Raw genomic sequence first — 18,907 nt, 5'->3', positions numbered from 1 at the left:
CAGAGATGCTAGGAAAGCTGTGCCTCCGTGCTCACTCCCCTACATTCAAAACTTTATTTAAAGACCAGCAGTACAGAGATTTTGGAGGAGAGGGGGTTTGTCAGCTGACTTTCAGTTCCTAGGCCTGAGCCTAGTGACATAGATAGACAGTAAATCTTTTTTTAGTTGGTAATACTTCCTCTAGTGATGCTTCAAGTGTCACCAGGAAATGGAGGTGCCACAAGAAACCCTGAGAGACAATAAGTTCAGTTACGGTTTAACACGTGCTGTTCTGGGTGGGTGTTCATGGTCATCTGACCTTGTCAAATTCAGTTTGAGAGCTGCAGCCTGAGCACAGCTTTTAGAAATCAGGGTATTTTTCCCAGGCCAATGAGGAGTTGGGGTGAAGGCCAGTAGAACTAATGTGAGTTGTAGGCCATGGGTAACAGGCCGATTCCAGTTTATTACAACTTGGAACATCCACTGTGTGTTGGCCATTCATGCTATTTCAGTGTGGGATAGTCTCATTCAAGTAAAACATACTGTTACTAACATAAATCTAACAGTCTAAGACGGACACGCATGTTTCTGTGTGTATGTGCATGCAGGCACAGTGGTGTGGTGCGGGGGTGTAACAGTTAGTAGCCGTGAGAGGACCCACAGCGAGTGCTGAATCTGATTTGTGCCCTCCGGTGTTCCAGGGTTCGCAGGAACAGCGAGAAACTGGTGAACCCAGAGAGGCAGAGGAAACGTCTGGACAAGAAGGCGGCATCCTCGGCCAACCTCCTCACCCGCTCCCCCAGCCTGGAGAAGTGAGCCACACTGCCATCACTCACAGCTGTCGCCACAGCTCACTCTTTCCTATGGCTGCCGCAGCCTCACATATCTCTTGATGAATGAATAATAATAAAATTCCATTCCCATGAAAAGCCTGCATTAATACTGATAGATAAAAGCTACTAATTTACTTGAGATGGTGTCGTATATCTGTCTCACACAGTTGTTTTCTGTCTCCACAGCCGTGCTAAGGAGCTGATCGCCGGTGCAGGTGGTGTATCTTCCCCCCGTCTCAGTAGCATCCTCCATGAACGTGCATCTTCTGTTCTGCATTTCCAATTGAAATAGTTTTGTGGTTATTTGACATGAGAGTCTTCATGATTAGACCAGTGGTTCCTTAGCTGTGGTATTTTTCTGACAGGAGTCAGGAGCTGCCAATAGAAGGAAACCAAAGTCAGAACTCATTTCAAACACTTTGCACCATCACACCTCTAGACGTGTGTGTTCACCACATCCATGGAAAAGGAGTTTGTGTCCAAGCTTGCACAGATTTTATTGCGGAGTTTAATGGCAAGAGAACAAGGAAAAAGGTCTTGATTCAGTTCTTTGATTCCACCCTTCACAGCAGCCCAGTACCACAGTCACTGTAGGAGGTTATAGTGACTTGTTGATGTGTGCATGGTGCTGATCAAACGGTGTATAGTGCTGTTTTGGCTGCACATGGAGCTGCTGCAGAATGAATTCTTTTTTGCTTCTTTGTATTTGAGTGGGCTGGTGAAACAGTGTTGGGCAGCTTGTAATAATTCTGGCTCCTTTTTGAACCATTTGGGCAGTTTATGGTGATGAAAAGTTACAGAATACATAACTTATTCTATTCCATTTAATGTAAGTGAAGACTTTTCTGTTCATAGTGTGATCTAAAAGATCAGGTTTCATTATCGTGACTGGTTTGGGCTTCCAAATGGACACTAATTGGCGTGTCTCAGGACTGAATGCTTTGTCTTGCATACTGAGCCACAAAACATGTTTAAACAACAAAATGATGGTGCTCCTGCTGTAGTGAAGGTGAAAGTTTGACTGTGTAGTCAACGACTCCGGGTTCATCTGCAGCTGTTGAGGTGACACAGCAGACAAACAGTGATTTCTTTGTTGTTAGGGGACAAAGACACCTAGATCCTATCAGGGTCATGTGAACAAAGAGCTGGATGATAACCAGGGCTCCGTGTGTGTTTCATATCCTGAACAGGTCTAGGGTTACTGTAACTGTCTTCACACTCTTTGTGTTGGCTTAGGCTCCTGCTGGGGAGTCTTTGAATCACTCTGATATTGTTTTATTCTATTGATGCAGAAATTGTTGTGGTCGGTTTTTCCTCAGTCTGCTGGCTGTCGGACATCAGAGGACTGGACACACTGTTAGTCTTTCCCAGTGACTGCCGTCTGTGGTCCCTAAAGGAAGAGACATGGAAGTTCTGCATGGCTGTAGAGAGCTGACCAGGATCATTGTCATTTTGTTAGAATCAGGAACTTCTTCATCCTGACTTCAGAGCTGGCTAGGTCTGAGATGAACTCTACTTGTCTACTTGTTCCCAGGCAGCCTCTCGCTGATTCACACATGTAGTCATTTGTGCAAAAATGGATCTGTTTCCCAACAACCACATTTGTGGTTAGCGTAGCTTTTATGAGTGTTGGCCCTCAGTGTGGTTATGGTTAGGCCTGTTTTAGGGCCTCATTCCTCCAGCACAGACTGTCAGAGTACGCTCTCTCTTACTTGCTCACATTGTTTGAGAAAGTCAAGCAAACTTTAACTTGCCAATCACTGTGGCTCAATTGTCGCTTGTAGTGTTTTTGGTTGGAAACATGCCACGATGCGAGTCACAGGGTTTTACTTTGGCATTTCAATTGGTGCAGCTAAAATAACTTCTACTCCAGTCAGAGTTCTGTGTTCATGTGCAGCTTTTAGAATCTGGCTTCAGGCCTGCAAAGTGCTGCTCACATATCTCGACTCATTCAGTGATTCAAACGGTTCTGGTTAGAGCCTTGTAGGCGAGACTAGGAACAAAGAGGTCTTCTTATCAAGTAAATGCCGTCGAGCGTGGATGAGATCAGCACAGCTGTACAGGATCTTGAAAGTCAACTTGCAGAAATAGCTGCTCTTAAATCAATCAATAAATCAATCTGGGGGGGGGGCTTTCTGTTGGGGTCCATGTTGAGTGGAGGCTGGACATAGAGAGAGAGAGAGGAGAAGGAAAAGGAAAGGAGGAGGAGAGAACCGTGACCACGGTCCACAGGAACCTGAAAAAGAAACAAATCTGCATGTTTCTTTGACAATAAAGAACAGTCTACCAACCTATTATGGGATGCATGCTGACCGAAAGAGGGAACTGGCTGCTAAATGGCTACAGTGACTGTTATATATAGTTCTAATGTTTGAATTCAAATGTAACAGAATGAGTGCATCCACAGAGAGTAGAAGTGACTAGTGAGCACAACACCAAACAGTCTGACAGTTTGGTTAGACACGGTGGATATGACACAACATGTTAATTAGTGTGCTGGTAGGCGTATTTCTGAACTTTGGACAGAGCCAGGGCAGCCACCCCCCCCTACAAAACAGCTAACCCAGTCACTAAAGCTAATCAAGTCAGTGGCCCGTCTCCATCTTTTCAGGTAGAAAACAGCATCTACCTGAAGTTTGCTAACATCAGCCTCTAGCACTAGCCATAAAACCCAGAGTGTGTTTTATAGCTTATGAAATAAACATTTTACTTGTAAGAGGACAAATGTGCGTCTTTCAAAAGTGAAGTAGACTCACTTTAGGTTTGTGTTCACACACATGGCTGAGTGGGTCATTTTCAGGCATGATGAAAGCATTGCACACTTTAGGTGCTTTTATTCTAATCAGTATGAAGAGCTGAGTACATCTGTGCTATCAATGGACACGTTAAATCCAGTGATAACAAGATAACAAAGCGTAGAGGGCCCATACACCAGCTGAGATAATGAAACTTCTTTACTTTACTATGTCAAACCGAAAGCTGCCAGTTTGTCTAGGAGCTATCTTTATGGCTTAGCGTACCCTTTGAACACCAGAAATATCACTCAGCAGGATATCCCCTCCCCTTTTTAAAGCCGACATTTTATTTTAGTTCTGTGAAGCTAAACACTGCAGGGTCAGTTTGCGCCGTGGGCGCTGCCTGGAATCACATCCACTGTGGTTAGCCGAGCCGCCGCACCACTCCAGCCCGCCTGACGGAATGATGGATGGCCAGCTCTGCAGAGGAGGCTGCCAAAGAACATTTTTCAAGTCTTCCCCTCCTCTCTTTCGCTCTGCCTTTCATTATCTTGCCTTTTATCAAGGCAAAGAATGGCTGCTGGTCCTTGAAGTTCACTTCAAATTCAAATCTATTATTCCCAAAGAAATCAGTGGATTATTCTTTAGTGGATGTTTTGACTGGTGTATTTGGTCAAATTTCTCATTCCTAAAAAGACCTTTAGACCTGACGTCCTATAGTGGTGTTTTCTCTGGCTCTGACTGATGCCGTCCATCCAGTCTGTGGTCTGAGCTCTGCCTGTTGCTGTGTGACACTGAGGGTTACTCATGGTGTCATGTACAGAGTGCTGAGGTCACTGAACTAACCGTTGCTGTGCGTCCCCCGCCATCACTATCTATTAATCCATGTGCTAGCTTTTACTTTCTCAATACAATATAAGTTGATAGCAAGATAAACAGATAGATGTCCAGAATCACTAATGGTTCATAGCTAATGCATTGCAGACCTAATGACTGTGCAGTATGGCGTTCAGCCGTCAGATACATGATGTTATATATGATATATGTTAACTTTAGTGGTGTGCGACTGTCCGTCTAGTGTTGCCATGGGAATCAGACAATAAAAACAGCTTTGGTGATGAAAAATTCAGATTTCAGTTTGACTTGAAAAGCATTAAACATTTAAGGTTTTGTTCCTCCTGAAAGCTCGGCACAGAAAAAAGTGCTGTTCCTCACTAAACTAGCAGAAGAAAAGTGACTTGAAGCTTTTGTCTGGCTAACCTCATGCTTTCACTTTGACACAGGCTCCCCCGGGTCCAGGAGAGGAACCTACAGCCAAGGTAGACCTGCTCGTATGCCACTTTGTATCTGTGGCTCTTTTTATCCTGGGGAGGTCAACACAGCATGCTGTGCTGTTGCAGCAGTAACCCATTCGCTGTCCTCACACAGACCGCTTTCTGCTGTTGCCATTTGGCAGCAGACCATTATAACCATAGTGAGAGTGAATATTGGATAAGAATTACAATGATGATGCTCTGTGTTGTTTGAAAGTGCTGTAAGGTGATATTTATTAGGGACACCACACCACCACAAACAAGCCCTTAATATACAAGAACTCAATATACGCTTCAACAGCACCACAGACTACAACCTCCAGAATGGCCCTGCAGTTGAATCAGCACCTTTCTGATGCAGCCTTAACTCTAACTGGACATAAGCACCTTCATGAGCTTTAATGACTGCTGCAATATAAAATAAATAGTAGCAAATGGATGTTGGAACAGGACACATTGAGGAAATAAAATAATAATTGTCTTCACGTGTGCATTAGCGCTACATTACTGGTCCTCTGCTGTGTTTTATCCTCCAGGACAGTCAATCAAAATGTTCATCCGCGGCCGGCCGATAACCATGTACATCCCCTCAAACATCCAGAACTATGAAGACCTGAAGATGGAGACGCCCTCTGAGAAGCTGGAGCTGGACTGGGTGTATCCTTCCAGACTGTTACAGCAGCCTTCAGCCTCTTGTTCATATTTATGAGGGTGATGTTACATTCAGACAGGGCTGATTTCACCGTGTGCTCATGAGCTGGAGTCAGGCCACGCTGTCTGTACTGGAAAGTATCTCCCTGAAGGTGGAAGTAAATCAGGTTTTATTTATAACACAAAGTTACAAAGAGCTTCTTGGGGTGCAGCAGTACGAAGATACAGTACAGAAGCATACAAATGATAAATTACAGCCCCTTTAGAGGGAAGGCAAGTCAGCAAAATGTGTTTTGGGAGGCTGTTGGGAAACGTTCAGCTGATCTAACAGACGGACAGACGCCTCCTGAGGGGCTGAGGCCTAATGGCAGAAGAACAGTCACCCTTGGATTTGTGAAGGGAGCAGGTTATAAATAACAGAGCTGGCAGATGTTCTGAGTGGCCTAGAGCTGGAAGATGGATGCAGACCCTCAGAAATGTTTGCAGTGTAGCTATTTATAGTCAATAATGAGGCAATATTCATTGTCTGGTGAACTGTGGGCTGGTGGTGGCGTTGTACTCTTTCAAGTTCTGAGGCCAAGCCCCTTTTTTCTCAGTGTTCCTAATGCTGCTTTAGTGGATGAAGTGGACCAATGATCAACATGGATGTCACCTTGACCCCGTCACGCCAGCTATGGTTACCGGGGACGGGACTGCCGGGCCAACCTGTACTTCCTCCCCACGGGCGAGGCGGTGTACTTCCTCGCTTGTGTCGTTGTGCTTTACCACATCAACAATCGCACACAGCGGCACTATCGCAAACACACAGATTGTGTCCGCTGGTCAGTGGAAGAGAATTTCTATCAACTGCATCCATAGATAAGATGAGATGAAGCCACCTTTTTGTTGTAGCCTAGTATAGCCTGGAGAGCAGCCAGCCTGACTGACCTGTTCCAAGTGTATGAAAACTACCACCTTCTCTGTCTGGCAGTCTGCACCGTAGCTGGACATGCTGCACAGAGATGGGGGTCAGATAGATGCAGTGACGTTCTATCAGAAGTAGCTCATGTTACGCTCGTCTTAAAATGCGAGGTGGGGTGACAGCCCAGCAGGTCAGGAGGGTTATAGGGGAGTGTGAGCAGGGGCTGAACAGTCCTCATGACAAAATGACATGCATCATGTCTCCCAGTGAGCTCTAGATGTGTTTTTAACTTTGGACGGGGCCAGGCTAGCTGTCTTCCCCTGCCTCCAGTCTTTATGCTAAGCTAGAGAACATGGCTCAGACGTGGCCCACAGCTAACTCGCTGACTCCATGCAAATTATTTCATGTTTACACTGCAAAGCATGGTGGAAATGAAGGTGGTGTGTCCTATCAGCGTAACGCTCTCAGCTCTAGATTCATTTAGCTCTGTTAAAACCCTTACAGACAAGGAGGCAACGTGAGTTCAACCTTTTTGTAGCTGTGAGTACCAGTGACGTGCAAATCACAATGATATCACCTCTCATCTGAAAGTCATATGTCTAACTTACAAAAATAGTCTGACGTTTATGACAAGTTTAAACTTGTCATAAACCTCTACAATGTATCAAAAGTCCATTTAGAACATATTTACACGGTTACAGCTCATCAGATGCTGTGACAACATTTAATCCTCTTCAGAGGTATCAACATGCCAAAGGCAATAAAGAGTTCTGTTGTGTTTAAGCCAATAGTGAAGTCGGCCCAGGCCTCCACATGCAGTATTTGCTGTGTGCCAGAGATGTGGGGGCGTGATCACCACACTGGCATGTGACCGCATGCCTCTAAATCACTTAAACCTCAAAACTGTAGGAAATAGCTCTCAGCTGCCAAAGAGACATCACATCGCACCTATTCTTTGAGCTAAGAGAAAAAGGAAGCAGGTTCGCATCAGGTCTCAGAGCCAGGGGTCTCTCCTGCTGTTTGGTATGTGGCTTCATGCTCGGTGCTAGGCTTCAGCTGAGCCCAGATACCCTTCACACAGCAGTACTAATTCAAATCCTAGTTCCCAACTGATGCCAGGCTCTCAGCATGAAGCCACGAAGTATAGAGAGTTAGGAGTTAGCTGACAATTGCACCCATGTACCAGTGAGATAAATCCAATTCTGTTGTGTAAGCTGAACTCAAAACCAAGCATGTTTAAGCAAATCAGAGATGTGGGGAGACATTGAGAACTTTAGAACCAGACAGTCTCAGTCCCTTAGTCCAAGGACAGGGCAGTAGACCAGGGCACTAATCCTAACCATATACTGATATGTACTTTTAGGAGATTTCTTGACAGAGAGGGATATGATCATCCATCAGGTGGACACAAACACTAATGTTGCTCAACATGTAAACCTGCACCTGTTTTCTAAGCTGTTTGTACTGTAAATTGATAGTGTGTCAGATGTTTCTACTTGTTTGAATAGATTTTTGTCCAAAATCCCAGTACAACCCTCTTTTGGTATTTTTCCTGCAGTCTTACCCTCCATCCTGACAAGGTGCGAGTGGCATCTGGCCAGACAGCAGGGGTGGACAAAGACGGCAAGGTGACCACTGCAGTGACACCAGTCTGAAGCCCTTTATCCTCCACACACACTGTATCTATGTACACAGTAATGCTTGCATTGTGGGATTCATTCTTTATGAAAGTCAGGCATCTTGTTGGTGACCCACGTAACCACCCTGACCTCTATGCAGATGCACAGTGTCTCCCAATAACAGGTAGTGCTACGTGTGTGTGTGTGTGTGTGTATTAGCCCCTGCATCCTTGTGTTCATATCTGGGACTCCACCACCCTGGTCACCCTGCAGCAGATCGGCCTGGGAACCTTCCAGAGGGGCGTGGGATCTGTTGCTTTTTCCGTTGCTGTGAGTCGACTGCAATATAACATTCTCCAACCATCACTTACAAATGATTTGGAAGTGGACTGTACTGGAATAGCACCATTCACACGTCACACACACTGAAGCTGAACTGAACTGATCCGCTCTGCCTCTGAGACACAAGCCACATGATGTACCCCCACACATGATTCACCCCTTCACCCCTACACATGATTCACCCCTACACATGATTCACCCATTCACCCCTTCACTCCTACACATGATTCACCCCTACACATGATTCACCCATTCACCCCTTCACTCCTACACATGATTCACCCATTCACCCCTTCACTCCTACACATGATTCACCCATTCACCCCTACACATGATTCACCCTGACACATGGCCACCCAGGCCTTTATTTACTGCGGATGTTGTTTTCAGGACTGTGGGGCGTTCCTGAGTGTGATCGATGACTCTAATGAACACATGCTGTCAGTGTGGGACTGCAACAAGGGCACCAAGCATGCGGAGGTCAAGGTAAACGGCAGCATAACATAACGAGGAATCATATGTTTGGAGTGTTCCCAGCTTGTTGCGGGTTCCCTCTGTTGTCCAAAAGAGAAGCGGTTCCCCCCTGCTTTCAGTCTTTGAGCTGAGTGAGGCTGAACACCCCCTCTGTACCAGACACTCAGACTTTACCCTGGCAGCACACGTCTCATCTGACTGCGAACAGCAAACCACCCTGTTTCCCAGAATCCTGTGAAGTCCTTTTCTTACAGCTGTTGCTGCTTTGGGTTGACATGTTTTTACATTTGAGAAGGTTTTACATCATCAGACATGCATGAACCGCAGGGTTTCATCACCCTTACAGAAACATGGCCCCTTCACCTGACGCCGGGGCACGAGACAGGCCCAGGCTGCAGTAATGTGAGCCCGGAGATGCTGCTAGAAAGGAGGTCTGTTCGGAGAGATTAAGGGGGAAAAGATGGCCGTGGTGTCTCTGCTGTGATTTTATGGGCTTTTATCCCAAAATGCCTCAACTTCCCTGAGAGCAATTTCTGCACGGCTGTCATGGCAACCGTGTAAATATTTTATACAGTGAAATTGTCCAGCAGTGTGTGTGTGTGTGTGTGTTCTGTAATGTTGCAGTGGAGATGCATAGGTGGGGGTAGCTTCCAGTGTGGGACAGCAGTGCTGGGCAGGACCACACCGACCCGCACTGTATAAACATACGAGCTCACCCAACAGGAACAAGTTAATTATACCCCCCCCTCCTCCATAGCTGTGGAAGAGTCCATATGCCGCTTTACGGCACAGCCATGAAAGGAGCTTTTTGTGCTGAAATGGTGCTGCTGTGCTTTCTCTACTTACAGTACAGGCTCCAGAAAGCTGCAGAGCTGTATTTGTATTTGTAAGTGACTTCTTTAACAGCACACACAGTCTCTGTTAGGATCCTCTGTCCGTAGAAAGGTATTAAATCCAGGCTTTTAAAGCTGCATTAATCGCTATTTTATGTGTGTGTGTGTGTGTGTGTGTGTGTGTGTGTGTGTGTGTGTGTGTGTGTGTGTGTGTGTGTGTGTGTGTGTGTGTGACCTAATGCTAATAAATTGATGATGAGGGAGCTGGTCATACACAGACTGACTGACTGACCTCACCTCAGGTCCACGGAGCTGTTCAGCCTCTTTGAGCTGAGGCTCCTCAGACTAGTAGTGTCTCCTCTTGGGCGTGTCTGTGTGATGTTTGTTAAGTGGACCTTGTTGATTGTGGCTCATGTGGCGTCGAGGTGGACCCGTTTTTGGATCATACTCAAAGTATATTTACTTCTGGCAGACTGATATCTAAAATCTAAGTGCATTATAGTGAAGATCTGTTTGTACATGCACTGTAACTGCTGAACGCATGCTTGTGTGTGCCGCTGTGTCTGTAGAGTACCAACGAGGCTGTGTTCGCCGTGGAGTTTAACTCTAGCGACAGCACCAACATCATCACCTGTGGCAAATCCCACGTCTACTTCTGGACGCTCAGCGCGGGACAGTTCACCAAGAAACAAGGCATCTTTGGAGTAAGACACTAAAGTTTATTCACAGTCATGTGGTCCCCGCAGCAAAAACACGTTTCACCAGTTTTCTGTTCACTTCAGTTCCTTTGTTTTCCGTGTGTGAATTAGTACAATGATGGTTCCACAGTTAGAGGCCAAAAGGGGAAGTCAACAAAGAACTGAAAACTGAAAGACTGTCCAAATATCTGTGTTGGCTGGAGGTTGGATAGACAGAGAGAGAGACAAAACAAACAGCAACCAAAATACAAACAGAAACTATAGCACTGACAACAGGAATATGACTAATAATTATATGGTAACAATGAAAAACATGACAATAATAGCAGGACTAATATCAGTAAAAAGTGTTGGCAGCTGACGATCCGCAGCAGCTCTGGCTCCATCACTACTTTAGAGGACTTTAGGAACCACCAGTAGGCCTGCAGTCTGGGAGCACAGTGCTCTAGTGGGGTAGTACGGTACTATAAGCTCTTTAAGATATGATGGAGCCTGAACATTAAGAACCTTGTAGGTGAGGAGAAGGATTTTAAACTCTATTCTAGATTTTACTGGAAGCCAATGAAGAGAAGCCAGTACAGGAGAAATGTGGTCTCTTCTCTTAGTTCTCATCAGAACAGGAGCAGCAGCGTTCTGGACCAGCTGGAGAGTCTTGAAATGTTACTGATTTTAAGCCTGTACTAACAATGCATCATATTATTCTTCTGCTTTTCTTTTCAGAAATACAAGAAGCCCAAGTTCATCCAGTGCTTTGTGTTCAGTCTGACTGGAGATGTTCTGACCGGAGACTCTGAAGGAAACATCCTGACGTGGGGAAAATCAGCTGCGGATGTCAAAACACTCGGAAAAGGAGCCAAAGGTCAGTGCAGGAGATCAGCACACAGTGTGTCAAAGGAAATGGCACCATGAAGCTGTCCTCTGTGGGCCAACAGAGCCTGATGAAAAGTCTGCTTTGAATCTGGATGGGGAACACTTTCATTCTGTACATCAGTGTGTGTTGGTGCATGTGAACGTGTGTTAGTACGTCGCTCAAGGCTGAAACTAGAACAGAACAGAACGAAAAATGAATATTTCATGGTACAAATGAAACTGAGCTTTATACTGAAATAGGAGCTTCACTTTATTGAGTCATTCTCAGGTGTTAATAAAATGAAACATTTCCTGCCAAACCTCCTCTTACCCGTCACCAAACACACATCCCCACTTTTAACTATAACTAGGCACCCATGAGTACATGTTAGTACACGTGAATGTGTGTCAGTGAGTGTTATACTGTGTGTTAGTGTGTGTTTCACAGTGCCAACCCCTGCTCTGTGTCATTTGTCTCCCTTTCCCACAGAGACCTTCCAGATCATGCGACAGACCAGAGCCCATGAAGGCAGCGTGTTCACCCTGTGCACCCTGCAGGGCGGCGCTCTGCTCAGTGGAGGAGGGAAAGACCGCAAGATCATCCGCTGGAGCGCTGACCTGGCACCTGAGAGAGAGTGTGAGGTGAACCTCAGCTGTGTGTGTGTGTGTGTGTGTGTGTGTGTGAGATGCTGTTGGTGGACAGTGTGCAGTTACATTTAAAGAGGCTTGTTGGTTCATAGGATTTTTTTTTGTCCAGATTCCAGAGAAGTACGGGGCCGTCCGCACCATTGCAGATGTGGATGGAGAGGAACTGTTAGTCGGTACAACCCGTAATGCCATCCTCAGAGGAACCTTCTCAGACGGGTTCGTGGCCATAGTGCAGGTATGTTGATAACAGAGATGCTCTGTATCTGTAGGTGTTTTAGTATTGGGTATGCAGCAAACAGCACCTGAGGAGCTACTAGAGTATGTACTGTTTTAAAGAAGTTGGTCCTACTTCACCTCTGAAAAGTTTATGAAAGGATTATTATTGGTTTTATTCTGCCCATTTTGTAATGATACAATATTTTTCCTCCAAGCAAAAAGTCCCAAAAGTCTTTTTTTCTCCACGCCAGGAAAGGGTTAAAGGTCACATGAAGAAAAATGAGACTGGAAACTGAGAGCAGTCGTACAGTTTGGGGAGCTGTGGTTTTAATGAGCTGGTGTTAGTGGTGTGAGTGTGCGCTCTCTCTTAAGTGCTGCTTTGGGAAAAGTATGAAAACATTAGATGTGTGTGTGTGTGTGTGTGTGTGTGTCAGGGCCATGTAGATGAGATGTGGGGGCTGGCCACACACCCCTCACAGAACATCTTCCTGACCTGTGGTCACGACAGGCAGGTGTGTCTGTGGAACACGGAGGAACACAAGCTGGACTGGAGCATCACGCTGGAGGTAGGACATGTTGGTCAGCTGACTGTCACCATCACGTCTGTGTGAATCACAGTGCTGACACACACACACACACACACACACACACACAGTGTTAACTAGTCCTGGGTGTCTCTGACAGGATTATGGGCTGTGTGCTGGTTTCTGCCCTAATGGATCGGTGGTGTCAGTCGGCCTCAGCACAGGAAGGTAATACAGCACTCAGTCCCTGCACTAATACACTAAGAGCACTCTGCACACTCGACATGACACACTAAAATGACAGTTCAGTATTTGAAAACCCTTTAAAGGAATAGTTGAGCTTATTGGGGAATGAGGGAGTTGTTCTGACCTGGAGTCACTAGCCCAGCACAGCACAGCACAGCACATAACTCACCAGATGTTAACACCTTTACATTAGTAGGACAGCGTGAAGGACAAGCACATGTCCACTGATGTGTCCACCCCAGCTCTCTCTGCTGGGGACAGGACCGAAACAATGAGCAGAAAGAGGCCAGAACGCTGAGTAGAGCTGTAGAGTGGGTGATGATTCTCCGTGGGTTCACCACTGCAGGCCTTTGTTAATGTATAATGATCATATACACTGGATGTAGTCTGTGTGTGAAAAGGCCGCTGTCCACTCACTTGTCACTGCTGATGAACGTCGACCTGTCTGCCTCTGTCCTCATAACCCCCCCCCCCAGGTGGGTGGTCCTCGACCTGCTGACCAGAGAGGTGGTCTGTGAGTCCACGGATGGGAACGAGCAGCTGTCTGTCATGAGATACTCACCAGGTCAGATGCCGTCTAACTACTGTGGGAGCTGCCGGGTGACCGCTGGGTTCACCAGCCGCCACATGTCGGCGTGTGCCTGTAACACTCAGGCCTCATGAGCTTCATGCTCTGTGAGACAGAGCTGCAGTCACTACCTCCAGGAAAACAAACAGCAGCTCTGAGCTCACATTGCTGTTGTGTATATGCTTCTTTTCTCTGTCTGTAACCACTGGAAGATTTTAGAAATACACTTACCAGCCATCTGATAAACGCTGACAATAATGATGAAAGTAAAAAACTTATTTCATCAGCACATGGGGCTACTGACTCAACCATATTAGTAATCCGATGTTTAAGAGTGGGCCAGTGTTTGACAGAAGCATCAGCTTCAATTCAAATTCAAATTCAAAAAGGATGGAGCCTGAATGATGCGAGTGCTGTCCTGTGCTTCAGATGGCAGCTTCTTGGCGGTCGGATCTCACGACAACTTCATCTACATCTACAATGTGACGGAGAGCGGCCGGCGCTACAGCCGCTTTGGGAAATGTAACGTGAGTTGAGTGTTTGTCCCCTGGGTTGATCCAGTTTGACCCCGAGTGTGATGTGTTCTGTGCCTGTTCAGCCACAGAGGCCATGGCTGCTCACTTCTTCTCCTTGGACCAGATTTAAACAGTTGGTCTACCAATACTGTGTATTTACTGTATTTACTACGCTGACTGTGTGTGTGCCACAGCCTCACAGATCTTCTCACAATCACAACCAGCTTTATTGGCCAAGCATGTGAACACTTACAAGGAATTAGACTTTGGATTTCCCACTGTTCTTGTGGACTTAGACATAATCAGACAAAGAGGGAGACAAGAGCTGAACAAAGGAAACACACATTTAACTTTTATGGTCTATGTACAATGTCAATAAGTGAATATATGGATATGGAAGTATGGATGTAAAAGAAAACCGACAAAGTGTGAAAAGACTCTGTATATACATGAGGCAGGGAGGATATGGGTGTGTAAGTGTTCAGCAGAGCGATGGCCTGTGGATAGAAGCTGTTTCTGTGTCTGGTTGTTTTGGCGTGCAGCGATCGGTAGCGCCTGTCTGAGGGGAGGGGTTGGAGCAGGTCGTGTCCAGGATGTTATGTTTCCTGACTCTGGATGTGTCTAAGTCCTGGATGGAGGGCAGGTTGACACAGATTATTTTCTCTGCAGTGACAGTCCTCTATAGTCTGTTCCGGTCCTGCTGGGGGGGCCGATCCAAACCAGACAGTGATGTAGGTGCAGAGAACAGACTGGATGTCAGTGTAGCACCTGTTTGCTGCTCTGATCTCCTTTGTCAGTGCGTTCCTGGCCTGGTTGTACAGGATCCTGCCCCCACCTCTGTAGGCCTCCTCCTTGGCCTTCCCAGTAAACCAGGGTTTGTTCTTATTGTATATGCAGAATGTTTTCGTCGGCACACACACCCCCTCACAAAAACTGACGTAGGATGTCAGTGTCAGTGAGGCTGTCCAGGTCTGTAGCAGCAGCCCCAACAACACTCCGATCGCTGCAGCCAAAGCAGGCCTGTAGCTCCAGCTTTGCCTCGTTGCTCCATCTCCCCTCAGTCCCCGTGCCACAAATACTCACTACAGCATTTCAGGTGGATCCATCCGCCGCTGAAAATAGTCACCCTCTTATGCACTAAACTATATATTTGTGAGGAGAAACAGGACTAACTAACCCGCTAACATTCATCTCACTCTTCTGTCCGTCTAGGGTCACTCCAGCTTCATAACTCACCTGGACTGGTCCAGAGACGGAAAGTACATCATGTCTAACTCAGGAGACTATGAGATCCTTTACTGTAAGTCAGCAACTATGTTTCTGCACTGACCTCACACAGACACAGTGACGTTGTAGCTGAGGATGATGGTGAGGATGACTGTGAGGATGATGGTGAGGATGACTGTGAGGATGATGGTGAGGATGACTGTGAGGATGACTGTGAGGATGATGGTGAGGATGATGGTGAGGATGACTGTGAGGATGATGGTGAGGATGATGGTGAAGATGACTGTATTTTGACAGGGGACATCACAGCGGGCTGTAAACTGCTGAGGAATCGCTTTGAGAGCAAAGACAGAGAGTGGGCGTCCTACACCTGCGTGCTGGGCTTCCACGTCATGGGTGAGAAACACGACACTGTTGACCGTCATGGCTGCGCGGACGTGCCGTTGGTCCGTCATCGGTCACACTGCTCATGTGTTGCCGTGCTCTTCCAGGCGTGTGGCTGGAGGGCTCTGACGGCACAGACATCAACGCCCTGTGTCGCTCCCACAGTGAGAGGGTGGTGGCTGTGGCCGATGACTTCTGTAAAGTCCACCTCTTCCAGTACCCCTGTCCTAAACCCAAGGTACCGCCCACACTGACCTCACTTCCTGCCTACTGTACATGCAGAGCACACTTTGTTCTTGGGCTGCTGCCTCCACGTCAAGGGGAAAGACCTGTTTGAGGCTGGGTGATCCTGAGCTGCAGAAGAATACTGCAGTAGTGCAAAGGTGCTCTGTGTAATAACAGAGAGGCAGCTCCTCCATCCTGTGAGCACTGAGGCAGGCAGCAGACTTAAGGTGGAATTAAATCTCCATGTGGCCGGCTTGTAACCTGATCCAGATACAGTCAGGGGATGTGGACAGGTCATTCTCTCTGAACAGATATCAACACTTGAACAATCTGTCATTAGTGCAGCTTGCCTCAAACGTCACTCCCTTCCATTTCCTTCTTACACTCAGCTCTGACACAAATCCAAACATGCTGCGGAAATCAGACAGACTTCTTTAAGGGAACCTTCCACTACAGCAGTGGAAAAGTACTCTGTTACAAGCCAGTGTCAAAATCCTACAGAAGTAAAAGTACAGAAGTTAAAGTGATGTTTGTTTATAGCTCAGGCATCACACACACACACACACACACACACACACACACACACACACACACACACACACACACTCTCTCAATGAAAACAGTCAGAAAGTGTGAGTGAGTTGAACTCTATAGTGAGTGTCTAGCTGGAGTTTGATCCAGTCATGTAGTACACAGCGGAGGAGACCAGTGCAGAGCAGGTGATCAGGTGTCGTGGTTACTGACACAGCACAGGTGGGCACAGAATGTCACGGTGAGGGAGTGCTGCCTGCTGCTGTGGAAACAAACACTCTCCCTGTCTCCTCCAGGCACCGAGCCACAGATACGAGGGCCACGGCAGCCACGTCACCAACGTGTGCTTCACCCACAGCGACTCCCACCTCCTCTCCATGGGCGGGAAGGACACCTGCATCCTTCAGTGGAGGGTGATGGGGGGCGGGGCGAGCGACAGCAGGGACAGACTGGCCTCTGCCTCGTCCACTTCCACCAGCTCTCCGGAACCTGCCACCAGCTAGGAAGAGAACAGCTGTGAAGGGAGGCGGGGAGTTGTGGACTCCTGTCCATATACACAAACACCCCCACCATCATGTACAGCCCTATGACTGTGGACAGGACCCTCACATGCTGGGACACAACTGGTTAAACTCTCTGGTTTCGCTGAACATTCCTGAGTCTGTCTTGCTTATCAAACTTACCGCAGCGCTTCATCGTGGGCGCCGCCATCGGACCAAAGAAGACGTCTCCACAATGTCCTGACACACTTGTTTTATCAGAAGCACTGTTTGGTGACGTCTCTGCTCACACTGAAGCTGTGTGTGCGCCAGCAGGACACAGACTGTGACAAAGCTGTTCCAATCAAATTAACTCTCAGCATCTCTGACTAATTCATGTCATAGTCCAGTGTGATTATTAGGAGAACACTGAGTGTTGTACCTGTCAGGCTCCAATAAAGAACTGGAACGTGTGCTGTGTGTGGAGTGTCAGTAGAGGGCAGCGCTGCTCCAGGAATGGTGTGCTGTTCAAGCTGGAGGAGGAAACCATGTTCCCACAGTACCCCCCCCCCACGGCGGGACAGGTCCTCACTACAATAAAGCAGCACTGTACACAAGTGACAATTCACTAAGGAGATTAGAAATAAAATAAATGTAAACCATCAAGTAAAGTACTACTGATGCAGACTGGCAGCTTTTAGGGTTTAATACACAGTGGTGATCAAGATTAGAGAATTTATTTCAGAAAGAATGTAATCTTCATTGCTCAAAATTTAAAAGGATTTTTTGTTGTGGCTATACCAAGCTACTAGAACAGTGTTTTACAAAATAACCAAGGCAACTTCAACAACAACACAAAAAAGGATGATCAAAATTAGAGAACAGCAGTGACTGTAGCAAGGAGAAAGATTACAACTAAAGTTTCTGAAGGTTACAACAGTCAACAATTAGTAGGAAGTGTACAGGCCCTTGCTTGGAATGACTTCAGCACATCTGCGGCCACAGGACATCACTAGCTGTGGCTCAGTGGTAGAGTGGGTCGTCCCTCAGTCAGAAGGTCGGGGGTTCATTCCCCAGCTCCTGGGTCAACATGTCAAAGTGTCCTTGGGTAAGACACTGAACCCCAACCTGCTCCTGAAGCAGCTTCAGTGTATGAAAGAACAGTCTCCTCCAAATTAGATCCCTCCTGTATGAATGATGTGTGAATGAGGATGTGATGTAAAGAGCTTTGAGTAGTTGAAATAACTAGAAAGGAGCTCTACAAATACAGACCATTTACTAGCTCACTGCTCTGATGTGATGTTGAGGTCCACTCTTCTTCCAGTCTCTTCCACAGTGCGGTGACTGTAGTGGGTTTCTTAGCCATAAGTTTGTCTCCAAGGATTTTCTGTTGGGTTTGGATCAGGTCTCTGGTCATGTCATTATTTCAATGTTTTCAGCTTCAAGGAACTGCTTTACCCGTTTTGCAGTGTGACAGGGGGCATTGTCCTGCATGAACACGGCGGGCTGATTGATGAATGCAGGGAAGGAACCGCATGTTGTTGAAGAAGGTTCTGATAAACGTTTGCATTCACTCTGCCATGTAGCTGTGTAAGAGGCCCTCCTGCTGCAGAAAACATCCCTAAACCATGACACTTCCTCCTCCACCTTTCACTGACTTCTTTGGGTTCAGTCTTTCCCCAGTTTGACAACAAACATAATGTTTCCCATCAGACCCAAATAAATTAAAGTTGCTTTCATCACTGAAGTGAACTCTGGACCAGTTCTCTGTCCACACAACCTGCTCCTCAGCAAAGGTTAGACTAGCCTTTTGATTCTTTCTGCTAAGAGAGGTCTGGTCACTGCAGAGAGGGCTTTCAGTCCAGATTCTGTTAAACGTCGAGACACTGTATGAGGAGACAGATCCTTACATCCTAATGAGTTTGTGATATTGTAAAGATGCAATATTGTAGAAATCACAGATTTGGAACGACCAACTTGTCTTGCTATGGCTGAAAGGGTCGTCCCTTTGGCCTTCATCTGGACAACCTGCTGCCGGAGGGTTTCAGTCACTGTAGAACGGCTCACCATCTTCAAGTCAGTGAAAACTGGAAAGTTAGGGCTACCAGTTAAATAGG

The 18,907-nt window shown here is 46.7% G+C and overlaps 1 protein-coding gene across 2 annotated transcripts in view; it reads left to right on the top strand.

Moving 5' to 3' along the window:
• Window positions 1-17,263, top strand: part of eml3 (EMAP like 3) — a 33,524-nt gene extending 16,261 nt beyond the window's left edge. For both annotated transcript variants that reach the window (XM_070854320.1, XM_070854319.1), the window contains 20 exons: window positions 681-791; window positions 999-1,027; window positions 4,831-4,866; window positions 5,397-5,517; window positions 6,183-6,332; window positions 7,971-8,040; window positions 8,251-8,361; window positions 8,764-8,859; window positions 10,250-10,384; window positions 11,099-11,237; window positions 11,718-11,869; window positions 11,985-12,110; window positions 12,526-12,657; window positions 12,776-12,843; window positions 13,338-13,426; window positions 13,859-13,956; window positions 15,157-15,244; window positions 15,469-15,567; window positions 15,663-15,793; window positions 16,608-17,263. In XM_070854320.1, the coding sequence (XP_070710421.1) occupies window positions 681-791; window positions 999-1,027; window positions 4,831-4,866; window positions 5,397-5,517; window positions 6,183-6,332; window positions 7,971-8,040; window positions 8,251-8,361; window positions 8,764-8,859; window positions 10,250-10,384; window positions 11,099-11,237; window positions 11,718-11,869; window positions 11,985-12,110; window positions 12,526-12,657; window positions 12,776-12,843; window positions 13,338-13,426; window positions 13,859-13,956; window positions 15,157-15,244; window positions 15,469-15,567; window positions 15,663-15,793; window positions 16,608-16,814 (2,188 nt within the window). In that variant the 3' untranslated portion in view covers window positions 16,815-17,263. The remainder of the gene's footprint in view (window positions 1-680; window positions 792-998; window positions 1,028-4,830; window positions 4,867-5,396; window positions 5,518-6,182; window positions 6,333-7,970; window positions 8,041-8,250; window positions 8,362-8,763; window positions 8,860-10,249; window positions 10,385-11,098; window positions 11,238-11,717; window positions 11,870-11,984; window positions 12,111-12,525; window positions 12,658-12,775; window positions 12,844-13,337; window positions 13,427-13,858; window positions 13,957-15,156; window positions 15,245-15,468; window positions 15,568-15,662; window positions 15,794-16,607) is intronic.
• The last annotated feature ends 1,644 nt before the right edge of the window (window positions 17,264-18,907 follow it).

This window comes from Pempheris klunzingeri, chromosome 23 (genome assembly GCF_042242105.1).
Source record: "Pempheris klunzingeri isolate RE-2024b chromosome 23, fPemKlu1.hap1, whole genome shotgun sequence".
NCBI lineage: Eukaryota > Metazoa > Chordata > Actinopteri > Acropomatiformes > Pempheridae > Pempheris > Pempheris klunzingeri.
The sequence above is the reverse complement of the archived record's forward strand: the minus strand, read 5'-3'. Positions and strand labels throughout refer to the sequence as shown.